Source organism: Xenia sp. Carnegie-2017, unplaced genomic scaffold (assembly GCF_021976095.1).
Source record: "Xenia sp. Carnegie-2017 unplaced genomic scaffold, XeniaSp_v1 HiC_scaffold_24, whole genome shotgun sequence".
NCBI classification, from domain to species: domain Eukaryota; kingdom Metazoa; phylum Cnidaria; class Anthozoa; order Malacalcyonacea; family Xeniidae; genus Xenia; species Xenia sp. Carnegie-2017.
Window position 1 is genome coordinate 17,029,238 of NW_025813487.1, and position 19,138 is coordinate 17,048,375.

The window sequence follows — 19,138 nt, forward strand, 5'->3', positions numbered from 1 at the left end:
TCGTCAGTTAATTTACCTTAGATCTTGCCTTTGCTCATTTTTCTTTCCGTTCTTCAACAGTTCAACTCAACTCATATCCCTTTGCGATCCCTTATATCCCTAAAGATCAATGTCGATGTTTATTTCGGATGAAAGTACTCAAATGAATGTTTTTGTAGAAATAGACAAAGGACGTCTACAAAATAAAGAAAAACGAGAGAGTAGAGTTTCCAATTTAACCATCGCTAATGCTGATTACCAAAAATGCAAGTTACAATGGAATATATATTGTTCTTAGCACCTTAGTTATTTGTCATTTTCTCCACTGTCGATGTCTTTATTGCAGGTCCATGTGAGAATTTTGTAATTTGCTTAGTTTTATGTATGATGTACTGTTCTGTACATCTACTCTACACTGGTGTCTATAATGATACCAGAAAATTGTTAAAACCAATCATTTTCAGGTAACACAACGAACCTGCGGTAAAAGTACAAAGAACATTTTCCTAGATGCAGTTACTTAAAACATGGAAAATTTGTTCTTTCCTTGGTGCAAAATGAAACTCGTGCACTCTCAATGTGTAATAATGTGATGACGAGAGACATCCGTTTTATTGAGTAAACATATAACAAATTTTGTGAAATAGTTTAAAAAAACATTGTTCTACAATAGATAACCATGAAAAAATACTTTACCTTTGATCTTGTTTTTGCTCATTTTTTCCCCATACTTCATCTCAAGTCATCGAAAGATCAATATCAGTGTTTACATCGAGTAAAGATGCTAAAATGTATTTGTGGCAAAAATAAATATTGAACGGCTACAAAAATAAAATTAAACAAAATTAGAATTCAAATGTCAACAACCAGCTCCACTGTGAATGAAAATGTAACGCAAGTTATAACAGAACATATTTCATTGTTGTTCTTGCCAATTGAGCCGTTTGTCAATTCTCATTTTTCAATGCCTTCATTGAAGGTCATTGTGAAAATTCGTCACACTCATTTGGATTCATATACGATATTTAGCAGCACTCTGCAAATTATTTTACTTCTGCATGAAATTCTCTCTATCAACTTTTAAAAGGGATAGTGGTTAGTTCTTTTTTGAGCTGACCACTACATTGCATTTGTACCATGTGACATCATGTGATAACAGGTGGATTACCATTCTCTTCTTTATATTTACATGAAAATTATGCACTTCAATTGAGAATTGATGGTTTGGAACATTTGACATTGATGGCTGGTGGATAGGAAGATGAAATACGCAAGAAAGCATATCTTTCCATTTCAGAATGCTAAGATTATTTCTTTTGAAGCAGTTGTAATAAAAATACAAAAAATTATCATTTTAACGTTAAAGAAACTCATTTGTATAAAAGCAAAGAAGGTAGATTTCACTAAAAGTGCAGATAAAGTACTCTCTCAGTTGTTTCTTCTCCATAACTTTGTGTCTGCAAATTTCGTGCAAAAACAATGCTCTGATATATTTATGAAAGATATTGTAATTCGTGCATTGAGGTAGAAGAAATACTTGAAAATGAAACTTCAAACATCGAAACAAAATCCAGCATGACAGAGGAGAAACAACGACGCCAGATTGAAGATATAGCTTGATGAAATTGAACGTAGTTGAAGCACCTAGCGTACGCTCAAGAGTTTTGAATGATGACTCGTGGACCAGTGAAAACACGAATGATTCCAAGCATGTTGACGACGATAAAAGCTCTAGCGAGGACGAGGTTTCAATACAAAAATAATCCATTAATAACACGGAGTCTACTGAACATGTGTTCAAAAGAAATATCGATGAATCGCATATACAGTTTGGCGGCTTCTCCGTGAGATTGTACAAGGATCAGTTCATGTTCATTCACAAGTAGAAACTTTCGATTATTATATGTTCTTACTGTATGTATGCGTAACTAAACATGAAAAAAATGTGAACAATTTTCGTTTAGCTCAATAAATATATCTAAATACTTATTATTTGCTATTTTTCTCTCATTTTTGCCAATAGGGTGTGCTTCAAGTCAACGCGTTTCGATATTGTTGTTTTTCTGTTGTTACATTTTTTAGGTGTTTTCTTTAAAAAGTCAACTAATGTCAAGGAAAGAGAGTTTGGTCTTTCATTCTTAGATTATGAAAAAACTAAACGTCAAATGAAGGAGAAAACCGTAAACTTCTCTGAGAATGAATGATCGCGATTGCGTGGGTATGATGTAAAAAATTATTTAGTCTTATTTTTATGTTATTATAATGGTTAGTTAAGGAAGAGTATTTAAATTAAATCATCTTTAGGAGATCTTAAGAACAAAACAAAGAACTTCATTTAAAACTATATACTGTAATTTTACTGTCCTTTAATCATAAGTCATTCAAACTGACATTACGTTTATATAAATTTAACTAAGGTAGATCACTGGATAAGTTTTCCTTTCCAGTCATCTAAGTGATTATCCACTCAAGGACATAATTTAAAATTTTATGATATCGACAATGCTATTATCAGAAGTCATATATACGAACTAGATAAGTGATGTTTTTGTACTTTATACAAATAAATAATCCACTCCGAGATCACGAGGGCGGTTTTCACAGCAAACAATACAATTTTCATCCAAATGAGAAAGAAAGATTTTGTGGTACACCACAGTACTGACCGAGAAAGCGCAACACATCTTGGCACTCAGGATTGTGCGATACCTGAGATACATATGGAATGATTGTACATTAAAGATTAAAGTTGATAAAGTTATACCGTATGAAATGTATAAAAATACTTCTACCTTTGTAGCCATAACAAACTTATTCCACGAATCTTTGTTAGCTGCCCTGTCTGGTCGTTTGAACTCTAATTTATTTCATAGAACAGGATAACCTTGTGAAGGAAAGATACTCAAAGTTAGATATAAAAAGTAGTTTCTCTCAATCGTCCCACAATATTCCCTGTGAACACCCTTCTTCCCCAGATGTCCCTCTCATGGAAATATACTCAAAGGTAAACGTTTAAAGTTGATTTCCTTAATTGGTACGATTGTGTACCACAATATCCCTCGTGAACGCCCTTCTTCCCCTGATGCCCTCCTCAAGGAAAGATACTCAAAGTTGAATGTTAAAAGATTAAAAGTTGATTTCCTCAATATTTACGATTGTAGATAATGTTCCACGTGAGCGCCCGTCTTCCCCAGATATCCTCCATATATTAAGGTGAATGACGTTGTCTATACTAAACAATAGTAATTAAAAATACCAGTGATGACGCAAGGTAATGACGTAATGTTGGTGGTAGGAGATACTAAAGATGCAGCATATGTTCCACGCTCATCAATGGGAAGAATTTGTTCAACCTATAAAATTTCATACAATGATCTTATTAGCACAAGACAGAGAGGATGGCTTTGAAATAAAGTCGAAAATTTACAGTTCACTTCTCGTCTTGTTTTGATGCACATTTTGCGATCTCAAGATGTCTTGCTTCTTCGGAATTTGTTTTATACAAAGTTAGTTCAACTACTAGATTTTAGCATGTTGAAATCTTTGTGAATTTAGCCACTTTAACCACTGTAACACTGTAATTTATGTACAGAGTGCCAAGATTTTCAAGTATTCAATGTTTGTCAATGTATTTCCCCTTAAATTATGGTGCAGAAACAACCATAGTTACATATATTGGTCTAAAAGGTGAATTTCAAGATGTAAATTACAATGTATGCCAATTAATCTTTATAATGATCCTCTACATACACAAACTATGACAAAAGTTTTTGTTTTGCTCTTTTAGGCTCACAGACATGAAGTTACAATTTGTAATTATGAAGCCAGAGCAAATCCTGCTGACCATAAAACAACGTTCTTGAACTCTGTCAATCACACAATCTCATGAAATCTGAGTTAGAATAAGTCCTTTGGTTCGTCAAATATGTCTTTCATTTATAAACTAAATATGAACAATGGCCTTTAAAATTTGTATTAATTTATTTATTTGCTGTTTTGTTTGGTGCATATCATTGAAAACTGTTGATAATGCTGAAGACATCACACTTAACAATCACATTACTCTTTTCAATACTGTTATAAGATTACGAACACCAGCTTGGGGCTATACTATGTATGGAAGATGATGAATTATTAATATGCCAGCCGTTCGTCCGCATTTTTGCATAGTTGATGTACGAAATGTGAACTCTTTGTCATGTTGCGTGTTAGGAATTCATAAGAACGACGGCCTCTCCCTTTATGTAAACGGAAGTAAAAGCTACCATTAAATACTTAGTTTTTACCTACGCTGTTGTGAAAGTACGTCTTCCATATTTTGGGGTAGTTCATATTTAAAGTAAGTTTGTTGTGTTGTTGAGCTATATTCTTTAGATAAACTATTTACATAAACTTGAGTTGACAAACTTTCGATTTAAGACGTGGCCTTAACGTTGGTGACCATTGATGTGGCGTGTATTATATAAAATGTATTATACTAAGAAGATAAAGGGCGTCAATGCGTTTTTTTTGTATTTTATATGTTTAGAGATTATTTCAACTAGGAAAATAGAAGTTTTAATTGTGATAAATATATTTGGAAACTTTCTGAGAAGGTGTATGAGAAAAGGTTTTATGTTATGTAGATAAGGAGAAATATAGTATGACTATGAAGACCTATTTTCACATTATTACTCGGCAGTAGTGGGTCAATGCCATGTATATCTTTTATTTTAGAGAGTAATATGTTCACTCTTCGTGGATTCTTTTTTTTATATTTTGTCATCTGTTGGTTTTGCTATAGTGGGGGTAAGGAAGCATTGTATTTGGCTAAAATAGAGCATTTGTGCAATAACTTTATTCAACACTTTATGTTAGTTTATATTCATCAATTTGCGTCCTGCTTTATGTATATTTTTATATAAAATGTAATTTTCTCTGCATTGATTATAGTTCATAGCTAATTTATGTTTTTAGTCGGAAATTATAGTGTTGTGTTTTGGTTTGCCCATTATTTAACATGTCTGGTTGAATTTTGAAATTACAACATATTCAAGTGTGTCATTAACATGGCAACTGCAACTTCCTTAGTCCGTAACATACCTTGGATAATAAACTGTATTTTGATTATCTTAACTTCAATGATTTTTATCTTGCCATAGCTCAACTGAATGCACCTTCAGACAGATTGGTTTTTGCTCCTGGTGAAGATGGGAGAATTGTGTGGACATATAATGGAGACACAAATGAAATTACTTCTCAAACATTGAGTTTTACTGGTGCCTCTACACATCTGGTTTTAGTAGCAAGAGGAAACGTTGTAGACCGTGTTTCAAACGGTGTAGACTTTCAATTTGTACTACCTTTAACTTTGATTCTGAAAAATGTAAATCAAACATATAATGGAACATATATCATGGAAGTTAGACGTGCGTCAGGACCACTTTCTTCACCTGTGCATGTATTCATTGCAGGTTTGTGTGTTGATCTGTCTGTACTTGGATGGATACCTGTTTTATTGTGTTAAATGTTGTTTTTTTTTTATCACAGTTGCACCGAAAATATCTATCAATTGTTCCAACACAACAATTCTCAATGTAAGTGATTATTTTTCATGTGAATGTAAAGGAGTTGATGGTAATCCTCCTGCTGTGGTCACATGGTATAAAGGTAGTCAAAGGATTATCTCAGGAGAAGAAATGGCAACATTAACTATTGCTCGGGTTGGGCGTGATAACAATGGCACTTATAGATGTGAAGCAAAGGGTGACGAGAAAGCTAAAGCTGAAAAAACTGTTCAAATAATTGTTAACTGTAAGAACTGAAATTGTACTTTCGTCATCATATGAAGAAAGTTTCTGTGTGGATAATGTTTGCACATGCTTTTGTTTAGCTGAACCTTTCAACACTGAATTGACTCTTCAAAGAGAAGGTGATAAAGCAACATTGACCTGCACTGCTAAAGGCAATCCTCAACCGCAATTTGAAATATTTCTCAATGGCTCAAGTGTTGTCAATCGATCAGAACTTGTCATAAATGAAGTCTCCACAAAAGATGTTGGTGATTACACTTGTCGAGCAACCAATAATCTAGGTAGCCAATTGTCACAAAAAGTGAATCTACCTCTTAAAGGTGAGAATATATATCATTGAGTATCAAGTTAAATTTTTTAGCTGAGTAATGTTATAAAATTCATCTTGTTTGCATTTAAATGAAATGTTATTGTGCATTTGTTTTTTGATAAAGCGTCTTAATGAGTCATCTAAACAAATGTTTTTTAAAGCTTTGATTGTAAAGCTATTTTTCTTTTTACCTACTCAAGGCATGAGCACAACTACTCCATCAGCAAATGACACAGGTAACTACCAACTATACTTTTACGCATATTATTTTCCAATATACATGGCATGTGTTGGTATTGATACTCTTGACTCCCAACTCAAATAATACAGGTATTTTCTTGTTAAGACGCTCTATCAATTGCTTGCAATCACCATTACATTGAAAAATCTGACAGTCAAGTCAAAATATTTTGATTAAATATGATGTGCTGGTATTGTGAGAAAGTTTTGGCTGGTTTCATAATTTGAAATTTGTTACAATATTTTAAGAAAACTAAAATTCATCCAATACATAGATAATTAATGGTGGTAAACGACAATATCTTAGTGATCTTTTGAACAAAACAATCTCCTACTTTGTTATAATGTTTTATTTAATTAATGGTAGATGGTACAAGATTGTTATTGCAACACAGTGAACAAATTATTAGTTCTATACTAGTTATACACTTAAGATGCTCATTTATTTTAGTGTCACATCATATTTTTTCCTATTCTGTGGTTGTTTTTTTTTGAGTAGATGCTAGTTAGGATTCCATCAACAAAGATTTTGTAGCTATTGACATCATAGTAGTTTGTCTATTTTTGCTTTATGTGTTGTTAGATTTAACTGTATTTTTATTCATTTAGACAAAAAGGCCATAAAAAGTAGTGAGGGTGGTCTTGGTGGTGGTGTTATAGCTGGTATTGTTATTGGTGTTTTGGTTGTCATCATCATCATTGTCGTTGTTGTTTACTTTTGTGTAGTTAAGAAAAGTAAGTTTTTTATTGATGATTGTTCATTCCTTCATCATTTTGCTTATTAGTTTCTTTTTTTGTTTATTTTTCACTTTAGATAAAGACAACAGGTCAGTAAGTTCTCAGCAATTTAAAAACATCTTCAATTGTGTATGGATAAAACCATTCCTGCTGTTTTTATGAAATGAACATATTTTTCAACATTTTTTGTAGACTGGGTAACTCAAAGAGTAATGCTGAGTACAGCAAAGCTGCAGATAGTGCAGACAAGGATACTGTATGCAGATATCTTTTATCTCTTATGTATTCATTCATTCATTTATTCGTTCATTCATTCATTCATTCATTCATTCATTCATTCATTCATTCATTCATTCATTCATTCATTCAATCACTCCCACATTAGTACTTGGTAAATGTTGATATTCCACAGTAATGCAGTCCAGAGAAGGAGTGTTTTAGTATTGACTGACATTTTAGGAATCTTGGCATTAGTGCTTTTCACTTTGAAGATGTCTTCTGAGGACTGTACTAACCTACACGATGTACTTCTACTAACATCCTAACATACTCTTGAGCTGAAACTATTGACTTTATCTCTATACAGTTTCTAATCATAACCCCATTGGTGTACTTCATTATTATTACATGAAGTATTGAATGTGTGTCATTTTATCATCATATCAATGGTTAAAACATTTTTATCTAGCATTATGCTGCCCTTGATCCAGTTGCATTGAACGCAGGTGGTAGCAGGCCACGTGCAGATGAACCTCCACCACAGACTCAATATGCCAGCATTGATCATGGTGCTACCGGATCAACAAAGGCTGATCTTGTATGAGCAAGGTTAGAAAGGGTAGGCTAAATTGGTTGAATTTTGAATAAACTTCTCGTCTACCATAAACCCTTTCGTATCATGAGTTTAAGATGTTAGAATCTTAGGTAGGCGCGCTAACTGCAAACCTTGGTTAACAGAACCTATGCACTCTTAGTTAAGAAAGTATACTATTTAAGTTTCTTGAGTTTGAGTCAACAAGAATTAAGAATTAGCGCAAATAGTTAGACTTTTGTTAGACCTAGTGGGTTATCTGTAAAGTTAGGCTGGCTGCAAAAATACTAATATTTCTACAAGCAGCTATTTTATTCATATTGTTCGTGAATTAGAAAAGAATGTCTGGCATCTGTGTGCATTCTATTCTTCAAAACATTATTTACATTCAAGTGTTCTGACGTAAGAGAGCAATATCACAGTTAATGCAGCGTGCTGTATATATTGTTACAATTGGCAATACATTGTAAATGGAAGACATAAACGCCCTTTAATACACAAACATTTTTAGATTTTCTGTAACCAACAAAAAATTGCTTAGCCACGTTTTCGCCTTTAATTAACGATCTCGGAAACACAAATTGTCGCCTTTTCTTTTTGACATACGAATGCAGTGTTCACTTAATTTCATCGTTCTTTGTTATTGGTGTGAAAATGTTTGTGATTGTTTTCTTTAAGTAACATTTCTTTTGATTCATGTTATTACGATGAGTTTTTATTTTTTACTTGTATAAACTCTTTGTATGTTTTACGTTATTAGTTTTTATAACATTGCATATATCTATAGACTTTTTTATTTTCATTATAATCTACTTAATGTGTTCTTCGCTTCCTTTGAATGGAAAAGTTCGTCTGTCCAACTTTTAAAATAACATCGTAGCTAATTTGCTTTGGGACTGCATGGATTATTTTTGTTTTCGTCAATCTCTTCCTTATATCATTTTTGTCCGTTTTCATTTTTAGAAATAACTTCAGAAAAGAAATTCACTATAATTCACGAGTAGACAATGAAAACTTTACAGCAAGTTTTACGATTTTTTACAAGAAAAGGCAACAGGGGTATTGTCGTTGATGATGGGGCTGTTCTGTCAAATGAGAAATAATTAATACTTTATTTACCTATTTTATCTATGATTATTCTATATCTTGTAATGGTCTTGATTTTAATTGCACTTTATGCATATTTTGACTAGCGTTGACAACGACAGTTCCTAGTTAAGAACGGTTTCGTAGCCAGAAATTAAATTTTGTCCTGTAGAGCAAATTTCTCTTTCTTTACTGCAAAAAAAACACAAAACATTAGATTTCTAAAGAAATTAATGATTATCATAATGTTCTGAAATGTACTTAGCAGGACCAAAACTTGCAGCCTGGCGACGTTACTAGTTTAGAAGCTATCAAATTATACCGTCCAATAGCATGGAATTGACCAATTCGCTTAGATTTATAACCAAACAATGATATAGTTAATGTAGTGTAAAATGTGTTGACTGTATGTAACTTAGTCTACCACTTTCTTCACTCATACTGAGCATGCGTAACTTGAATGTACTTAGGATTTTAGGTATATTTTATGATTGTGTTTGTTATACCTAAAACATTGGTCTATAACTCTTCAATAAATTATTGACAAAAACAGTCATCTACGTCGTTTGTGTTTCAGCATAATATGGTGTATTTTTATTTTATTTCAGTCCTTACTTGCTCCTCACTGACGATTTGCTATTTTACATCTCCTCCCCTAAACAGAGGAGTATCTAAATCTTGTTCGGGGGTGGGGTGGGGTAAAGAGACATACTCTAACGACGCTATGGGTCCATGATTCAAATTTGAAAGGCAGTGGAGATGAAGTTCACAACACAACATATGGCAATGGCTAAATTTGCGCGATATTTTATCTATGATGACGTGTTTTGTAAGTCAGGATGCTTGGAATCTTTACAATCGAAATGAAAGAGCATTTTTTGTTACTTGCCAGTTCCCATTGCATTGACGTAGTGAAATTAAACAATCAATCATTAAAGAAATGAATAATTTCACACCACGATACCAGGAAGTATTTTCATAAAAAAAAATACTTCCGAGTTTACAGACGAAAATCTAAAGTTTTATAAAACTGTAAATTATTGTCTAGAGGTAAGGGCTTGGTTTTGTTATCCCTAACACTGGTGCCAGTCATTTTGTTAAATCATGAAAAATAAACTTACAAGTCTTATGAGAGACAAATATAGCTTTTGAAATACCGTTAATAATAAATAAAGATTGTCACAAATATAGCTTTTGAATACACTTAAGCTTGTCAACGTCATTTTGACCTGGCGATTTCAGTTTCCGTCTGCTGAAGCTGGGAGAAATTCTGTTGATAAAACTTATAAAGATTGGTTTATCAAAAATGAATAAAAAAGATAATTATCTGTCAAGGCAAGGAAATAAAGAACCTGGTTATGAAGATGTTATAAATTACTTTAGATCTTGAGAATAGTACCTTGTTTTCAAGATCGTAATATTATTCATAGTTCATGTTTTTAGGCAATTTTTTTGTTATATATTATGAAGAGTGAATAGCAGTTCTAGAAAAAAAGAAATAATCTTATTACGAATCATTTCTATTTCCTGTCTTTTTTCGTATAAGATTTTCAATTCTACACTTACTCCTCCGTCACTCTTGCGAATTGGAACTGCTAAATGAGATAATTCTTCATATAATTTCCTGAAGAAAGGCTATTAATCCAGATAATAGGCCAGAAAGTAAGACTGGTCAGTTATGGTATGGAAGAGGGTTCAAGAGGTTGTCTTTGATGACAGTGTTTGTCGTACTGTTTGTGAATGTAAATATTTCACTTCATACGAAATATCTTTTATGTTCTGTATGTTTTACAGCGGCTACAGTTTTACAGAATACAGACATTAACTTCAGGTCTTGATGGTCAATTCATGAACCAACAACCTAACGTTCGTTATATATATGTTACACCTATACACAAAATTTAAATTCAGTCCTTAACAAAAATCTTTTTGTGGTCTTATGATTTATCTCTTGCCACAATCAACAAAGAAATTATCCACACACCACAAGATCCGGAAACATTTGCTCAATGTGCCCAGTCACGTTGTGTAACACAACAGTTCCTTATAAGGTTTGTCCACCTTCCTCAGTTCCACTAACTGCTGTGTCCTGTCTGGTATTGTTACCAATATACAAGTCATAGCTCTTCTCATCTTGTTTAAAAAATAATATAAAATATATGTTTGCACAGGATGGTTAAAAAAATAGACCTTTCATCTTTTGAATATTTCAATACACAACATTTTAATTTTAGGAATACTTTTTTGGAGACCTTGACTTGACCTCAGTCTGCCTGTCTCTACGCAGTTTTCTGATTTATTTATGCTTTTATTTAAAGGCTTATACAAACTGAGGAGACTTAGGAGAACTTGATAGAAAATCAGTGAAAGCTTGAGACCGAAGGACGAGTGGTTGACGGTTGCACCTTGCACCGGCTTGTACTTCTCATAAACGTCTCCTCGATTTACCTAAGCCAGTGCAAACACAATCATCTTTTATTTCTTTAGAAAATAGCAATAATGCAAACAGATAAATGTAAAACAAACATTTTAATTTTCCTCTAGAATGTATTCATGTGATTTGCAATTAATTTTCCTTCAACTACTTATTTCCTTAAAAACCTTTATGGTATGCTTAATCCATATCTTCACATCCATCAAAGAGGGATGTGAAGATATGGTTTTTGAGTAGTTTTATGCTTGAAGACTTCATTGGACAGTTTTTTAATAATTATTGTAGTTCAAATAGAAATAAAATAATTTGTAGACTGAGGCTTACTTAGAAGAAAATACAGCTAGAGGGGTGGGGGGTGGTGGGTTAGCATTCTAATATAACAGTAAAGGGATGATTTTACCTCCTAGGGATTACAATATTTATCATCTGGTACAGCCTGGGTGTACATAGGGTGTCAAATTAGATCACTGCGAGAATTCTTTTATCATGTTTAGGAGAACAGAAGTTAAAAGAAGTTTTGACATATGTTTTACAATGGATGTCTTTTTGGGGTAAAAATAAAAGCAAGTACTGTCCACAGTTACCATTGAGCGGTCTTTCTGAACATTTCCCATGAGCATCCCATCACTTTTATATGGGAATTTCCCTTCCCCCCAGGAAAACAACATTGAATGATGTACCATTTTTCCATGTCTTTTAAATACCATGTTATCCTTGTGTTTATTTATAAAAATGCAAATATGTGTATAGCCTGTTACCACAACTCCCTCACACCAAACTAGTAGTGGTAGGTCAATTTGAGGACTGAAAACTGACGAGTATCATTATTTTTTAAAAAACATCGTTCGTTAACAAGCCTTTTTTTATTTCACTAATAGATAAAATCACGCCCTCGTGTTCATTTGGGCAACAAAAACAGTCTAAAACGTAATATTGATATTTAGCATTCACCGTCACTTTATAAACCTTTTGTTTCATTCTTGCGTGTACTTCTCCTCGTACAACACTCTGCTGGTAAGTAAATGCTACAATTTTATCTGACTTAAAGTCGTTTTCCCCCTTTTTTATAGATTTCTTTTCTTCTGAGATGAAAGAAAAAAGCAAAGCGATGGATAATGTCGCCATTTTGAATCGAATGGGTACGGTGGCCCGTATGTGCAATACACAATGAACTCCATAACAACAAGTTGTTGTAGAGTTCACTGCTCAGTTCCAAACAAGCGCCCATTTACGGTGGCCCGTATGTGCAATACACGAATAAATATATGAGCGCACTAACTAAAGTTGAAATGCATAAATAAATTTTTCAGTACAAAATTCAAAATATATTCTCGCATAAAGAATTTTAAATGCACGAGAAAATTGGAAAATACACAACTAAATATTTCACTATATACCAACTCCTTTTATATAAACATTAACATAAATACTTTATGCACAAATATATTGTTCTCAATACACAACAAAATGTCGCATCTGTGAACATCAACGATCATAAGGGAACACTTTACGAATAGTCCTGTTACTGCCATTTATCCATAAAACGATTGCAAAACGAAGAAACTACTTAGATTAATCACAGTTACAGCGTATAACGCAGCGTTTTCGAGCGCATTTTATTTTGGAAAATGAATAGTCAGAGTCGCGCTGAAAATCCATCTTGCGAAGAGATTATAGCGCGTTACTTTAAACAAGGCTTTGATTACCAAAAGATACTTTGTTTTTTGTCTCAATACCATGGCATCAGAATTTCTTTGAGAACCTTAAATACAAAACTTCACTATCTTGGGCTTAAACGAAAGAACATTGACTATAACTTAGATAATGTTAAAACTCGTATTCAGCAAGAGCTTGACGGTCCTGGCTGTTCTGGCGGTTATCGTGCGGTTTGGCATACATTGCGAATTGAAGGTATGCAGGTTCCACGAGATGTCGTTAGAGTTATCCTAAAGGAACTTGATCCTCAAGGTGTACAACAAAGAAAGTCCAAAACTCTTCGTCGTCGAATTTATCACACCCCAGGCCCAAACTATACATGGCACGTGGATGGATATGATAAGTTAAAACCTTATGGTTTTCCAGTTCATGGGTGCATTGATGGCTACAGCCACAAGGTCCTGTGGTTTAAGGTCTGCAGAACTAACAATGATCCTGCAGTAATTGGACACACTTTTTTTTAAATGCTGTGAAGGAGTTTGGAGGTTGTCCCACTGTACTTAGAACCGACAATGGAACTGAAAATACAATTTTGGCTGCCATTCAATCTTATTTTTGATGTGATGGGGATGATGAATTTGCTGGTGAGAAATCACACAGGTATGGCACTTCACCCTCTAATCAGCGTATTGAATGCTGGTGGTCCTACTTGCGCAAGAATCGTTCCAGTTGGTGGATGAATTTTTTTAAAGACCTTGTTGAAATTGGTCAACTTTGCCTATCAAATCAATTGCAGAAAGAGTGTCTGTGGTTCTGCTTCAGTGAACTTCTTCAGTCAGATTTTACATCAGTCCAACTACACTGGAACACACATTACATACGGAGGTCTAGGTTTGAAACTGTTGCTGGACGACCAGATGAAATGTTCTTTTTGCCAGAATGCACAGGTGTTCAAAATCATATTAAGTGTATTTCTGATGAAAAATTTCATGATATGTCAGAATATTGTAATGGATATATAGAGGAAAGCCTTTATCAGGAATACTTTGCAGAGATTGCACAACAACTCAGCTTTGCCAAACCAACAAATTGGAGAGAAGCTTTAGACCAATATAATAGGTTGTGTCAGATTTCACAAGGCATGGAATGACATACCACTTAAAATTCAAGTATAAATACTTAATTAAAGTTTAAATAGAAAAATTTAATGTCATAGTGTAAGAAAAGCATGTATTTTACAATTTACTAAAGATGCCACCATTCATCAATGCTGTTAGAAGGTAATGTGACAAATTACCATCCTTGGTTCTACTATTTACAAATAGATTCAATGTATTTGTGCATGTCTGTGCACAAGGGATTGCTTTTTCACTATCATGCACAAAATTAATTACAGGCTTTGGGTCAAAGCCTATAGATGGTATGCTAGCAGCCCCAGTGGCAAACAACAGCACATGGCTTGGTGTCAATTGCGGAATAAAGTTTTTTTCTTGGTCAGTGAGTTCCACATCACAATCCTCCAAACTTTCTTGCAAAGTACCATCTGAAAAACCAGGAAAGGATTAAGTAAGCAAAAGGTATTGCAAAGCATTATCAGTAATAAATAAACACATATTACCTTCAATTGATTTCAAAAATGCAATGAACTTTGCCATAATGACTTCCTCAGGTATCCTTCTTTGGTTGCCATGAGGTGCAAAGGCAGAACTCAATAGCTCCAAAACTTCTTGCACTGATAGGTTACCATGTTTCTTCTTTGCAAATATGTGATGGGCCATTCCTTTGTTCTTTCTGATGAACTCTAATACCTATTATGATGAATTAATTGTCTCATATTTTATTTTATAATAAAATAATTTTACTTATTCATTCATCTACAAACAATAAAACAATATAATGTTAAAAATATCATACCCCATAATATGAAAGTCCTTCAATAAATTGATCCAACATGGACTTGCATTGTATTATGACAAAGTATTTAGTTATCTCTTTGACCAGGGTGTCTTGTTGTTGCAGGGCAATGTTCAAGGGCATACCATCTATGTCAAATTTCCATGCACATTCCTTCCACAAGTTGTCAAGTTCCACTTGGGATTTTGCTGAATTTAACTAAGAGTAAAATAAAGAAAGTGTTCAATGTGTTTGATAAACATTTAACTTTGATGGAATGAAATAGCTGATTAAAAATGTCCTAATTCTTTGTCGACACATAATTACAGACCTCCTTTAGAGATGTTCGAATGTTGCTATTTGGAACTTCATCAACAATGGGAAATGCCTCATCAAACCCACCCTGAATATATTGACATACACTAGGGCCAAAGATTTGTGGTAACTCTCCTCCCTGTACAATCATAGTTGCCAACATCTTTCCAACCACAGCAAATGCACCACTTTGCAATGCCTTGAAATTAGCTCTTATAACATGGCCTTCTGGTGTATCTAAATCAAAAAATCTTGCTATCTAGTTAAGTTAATCATATGTTGAATAATACAAAATATGAATAAAATTGCAAACAATGATGCATAAAATTTATGTTTAAATTTTGGCTATGGTAACAAAGCAGTTATGCACAACATACGCACTGACAATTATATATGCTTGATGAATAAAAATTGTAAACAATTCTTATGACGCACTTAACAAGGTGCCACTTTCTTTAGATATTGCACCAAGGAGCAGATGAAAAAACTCACGACGAGGACCACCATTATCGATAGCATCCTCTTGCTTCTCAAATGAAGCGAAAGTGACACACAGGAAACTATACTTCTCCAGGAACTTTTTCCTTTCAAAATAAGGTTTTGCTGTATCCCACATGCTTAACCGGCTTACTACCACACTACGAGGTTCCCCATGAACAACTGCAGCTGAATGCTCCTTTATCAACCTAACAGCATGTTCATAGTCCAGGCCAACAGATTGATCATTCAGTGACACTATATCCTCATTACTTCCAAGTTGTTGGATGCTTTCATTTATAGCTTTTTGGACAGCCATGTTCTCATCTAAACCAACAGGCCTACAATAGAAATTAGGTTGAAACAAAAGTGAATTACTGAAAACATTACAAACTCAAACTAACATAAAAGGACAAATACTCACAAGAAATCAGCAACTTCAAACAGTGGAACGGAATGATTACATTCAGCTTTGTTCAGATTAATTGATGGTTCATCAACATTTTCCCTGGATTTGCCAATTACATTATTTGATGATGGTACATTGTTGCAGTCAATCCAGTCATCATCAGAATCACAGCCCATAGCTCTCTCTATTGCATGAATCTCATTTTCCTCATCACTTAACCAATTTGTAATAGGTAGCATACTGGTCTCTTTCTTTTCAGTTGCTGGACAAAGATACAGAGTAATTCGGCTATAGCTTTTAGCAAGGCCTTCCTTGTATTTTCTCAAAGTGAACTCTTCACAGCTGCCAGGTATCTTTTTAGCTATTTTCCCATCAGGACAAACCAATACGTAACCCCGGTCTCGGCTGAAGCTTCTGTCATAGTCTTCCCACTTCTTCACTGATCTTTCCCTTACTTCGTCATAGCTCATGTCTTTGGTCAACTTCACAGGAAAAGATTTGCCACGTTGTACTTTCGCCTCACCATACTCGTATTCCATTAAACCAACGTTGATAATGACCTCATGTGTTGACTTGCTGCGTGTCCCTTCTGCCTGTCGATTTCTTTTATTAGGTTTAAAATGGGACTGCCTCTCAATCTCTTTTCGTTTTTTAAAATCGGCGAACGTGGCTGCTATTGATGGCGTCCCACTCGTGAATTGATTATTAGTACTGGAAGTAGAAGCTGAGCGATCTATCTCGGCGTTGGCACAACTTGTTTCACTTTTTTTTCGCCCACATGACGGGCAGTAGACAAAGCTGTCTTCTAATTTATACCCACAAAAGCAACAATACATTTTGCGTGATTTTGTGGCGTCTGAAAGGAGTTAGCATGCAAGTTTGTCGGAAATTAGAATACCACTCAATGGAGAATACACGTGTGTGCTTTGGTTGTTGAAAGCAAGCCAAGTTGGGAACATGTGCCATTGACACCTAACGTCCCTCATAATCCATAATCTTTCCACATGCAACTTTGTATTTTGTATTCAAATAATTTTAGTTGATTCTACATTTCACGCAAGTGAAAGATTTATTAGTGTTTTTGACAGCTTTTTGTCGCGTATTATTTAATAATTAACACTGAATAAACCTTATTTACTTGTATCTAGTAGTTTGATTTGTGTTATGATTATTTTGTTGGAGATTTATCATTTTTTTACGCACTTAAATATTTATTCGTGTATTGCCAGTGAACTCTACAACAACTGGAAGGCTAACTCATTATAAACAAACCTACACTTTTTTGAAGCCAAATAGAAGCTGATTTGCCGCTTCGCGTGTATCTCGCGTGGACTGTTTTATTTGCGTGACGGATTGTTTTGCAAAAACTGCTAACTTGGGAAGAGAATGCTAGCCTAAATGCTTTATTTTTTTCAAAACCGTTAGCAAAATTTTGTTATTAATGTGTTAAGATGCATTGTGGACGTTCCAAGACATAACGCTGTATTATATAAAACATAAAAGGGAGAACACACTTCGAAATATGAATTTCTCATTTGTCGTCGAAAGACCAAAAATTTAAGATAAAACTGATAACAGGTAGTCTGTATCTTTGAATGCTGTGCAGAATACACACAATCCACTTAATATAACATGTTTCATAACAATTTTATTGCTTTCAAAGTTACACTTGCTTTGTAAGAATTTCACATTCTCTTTTTGTAATGTGTGAAAGTGATGATTTGAAATTTTGAATTGTGAGTGATTGTTGGTTCTTGTCATTTACTTCTCTCACTTCTTAAGAGCTGGTGGAAGATTTGACATGCATTCATATTTGTGTATTGAGCATTTTATCAGCAAGTTCATGCTTATAAATAAATAGCCAAGTGCACACTATGACAAGTATTGCTAATATAACCTGCTCTACATAAATGTCAAAAAGCAACCCTCATCCTCAGTGGTTTGAGCCAGGGTTTTAAAATGATTATAAAGCAAGCAAAGCTATATCATGTATCAAAATTTTATAGTATATCATATTGATTCTAAAATTAGTTTTTTTCTTGTAATACAGATGATGATGAATGTATATGTAATATATTAAATTTTAGGATGTGTGTTTAAAATGTTTGGTCATATTTGTGAAAATATATGATTCTATAATATTAGACTAATAATCTTTTTCATACTTGTATTACATTACAATTTTTACTTAAGTGTTTCAAAAGTTATGAATATGGAGTGTCAATTGTGTTTTTGTCTTTTTTTTAAGTGAGTATTGACCCTTTTGACTCTTTAATGGTGCAATTAATGATAACACAATAATATGGCATAACAGTTTTTTTTAAAACTAACTCAAAATATTTTTTTGCTAACTTTTTGAAATATTTTGCAAAGTGTTTTTCTTTTTGTTTATGCTCTGAACTTTCAAAAAGGACTGGGGCGAGCTAATTTTGCTCGGAAACACTAAAATTACCGAAAAACAGCGTTTTTTGCCCTGACAGCTTCATTTTCAAAGATTCAAACAATATTATAAGGATAGACAAGTGTATTTTACATCCTTCTAATGAAAAAAAACGAGGGGTGTCAGTTTTGTATTCAAGTTATAAGGCATGTTTTCACGTGCCAAAACAAAGTTCGCTTTTCATCCTTCTAAAAAGAGCATGTGAAATTCTTACAAAGCAAGTCTAACTTTGAAAGCAATAAAATTGTTATGAAACATGTTATATTAAGTGGATTGTGTGTATTTTGCACAGCATTCAAAGATACAGACTACCTGTTATCAGTTTTATCTTAAATTTTTGGTCTTTCGACGACAAATGAGAAATTCATATTTCGAAGCAAGTTCTCCCTTTTATGTTTTATATAATACAGCGTTACGTATACAAAACATGTCTTGGAACGTCCACAATGCATCTTAACACATTAATAACCAAATTTTGCTAACGGTTTTGAAAAAAATAAAGCATTTAGGCTAGCATTCTATTTCCAAGTTAGCAGTTTTTGCAAAACAATCCGTCAC

General features: G+C 33.6%; 2 protein-coding genes and 1 long non-coding RNA gene across 3 annotated transcripts in view; 1 reads left to right on the plus strand and 2 right to left on the minus strand.

Annotated features, from left to right (window-relative positions):
* LOC124451379 (hemicentin-2-like) overlaps positions 1-9,512 on the plus strand; it is a 46,537-nt gene extending 37,025 nt beyond the window's left edge. The window contains exons 23-28 of the mRNA XM_047001991.1: positions 6,282-6,317; positions 6,931-7,056; positions 7,136-7,148; positions 7,252-7,315; positions 7,748-7,897; positions 8,834-9,512. Of these exons, the coding sequence (XP_046857947.1) occupies positions 6,282-6,317; positions 6,931-7,056; positions 7,136-7,148; positions 7,252-7,315; positions 7,748-7,882 (374 nt within the window). The 3' untranslated portion in view covers positions 7,883-7,897; positions 8,834-9,512. The remainder of the gene's footprint in view (positions 1-6,281; positions 6,318-6,930; positions 7,057-7,135; positions 7,149-7,251; positions 7,316-7,747; positions 7,898-8,833) is intronic.
* LOC124451398 lies at positions 2,314-2,841 on the minus strand. Its single transcript, XR_006950436.1, has 2 exons — positions 2,772-2,841; positions 2,314-2,688 (listed from the first exon to the last, which is right to left on the minus strand). It is a non-coding gene; the product is annotated as an uncharacterized LOC124451398 (long non-coding RNA).
* A 4,717-nt stretch (positions 9,513-14,229) lies between the features above and the next one.
* LOC124451381 (G2/M phase-specific E3 ubiquitin-protein ligase-like) lies at positions 14,230-17,373 on the minus strand. The gene is made up of 6 exons (XM_047001993.1): positions 16,156-17,373; positions 15,690-16,072; positions 15,271-15,491; positions 14,961-15,158; positions 14,665-14,854; positions 14,230-14,589 (listed from the first exon to the last, which is right to left on the minus strand). The coding sequence occupies exons 1-6, from the start codon at positions 16,974-16,976 to the stop codon at positions 14,282-14,284; spliced, it is 2,121 nt and encodes a 706-aa protein (XP_046857949.1). The 5' UTR covers positions 16,977-17,373; the 3' UTR covers positions 14,230-14,281.
* Positions 17,374-19,138: the final 1,765 nt, after the last annotated feature.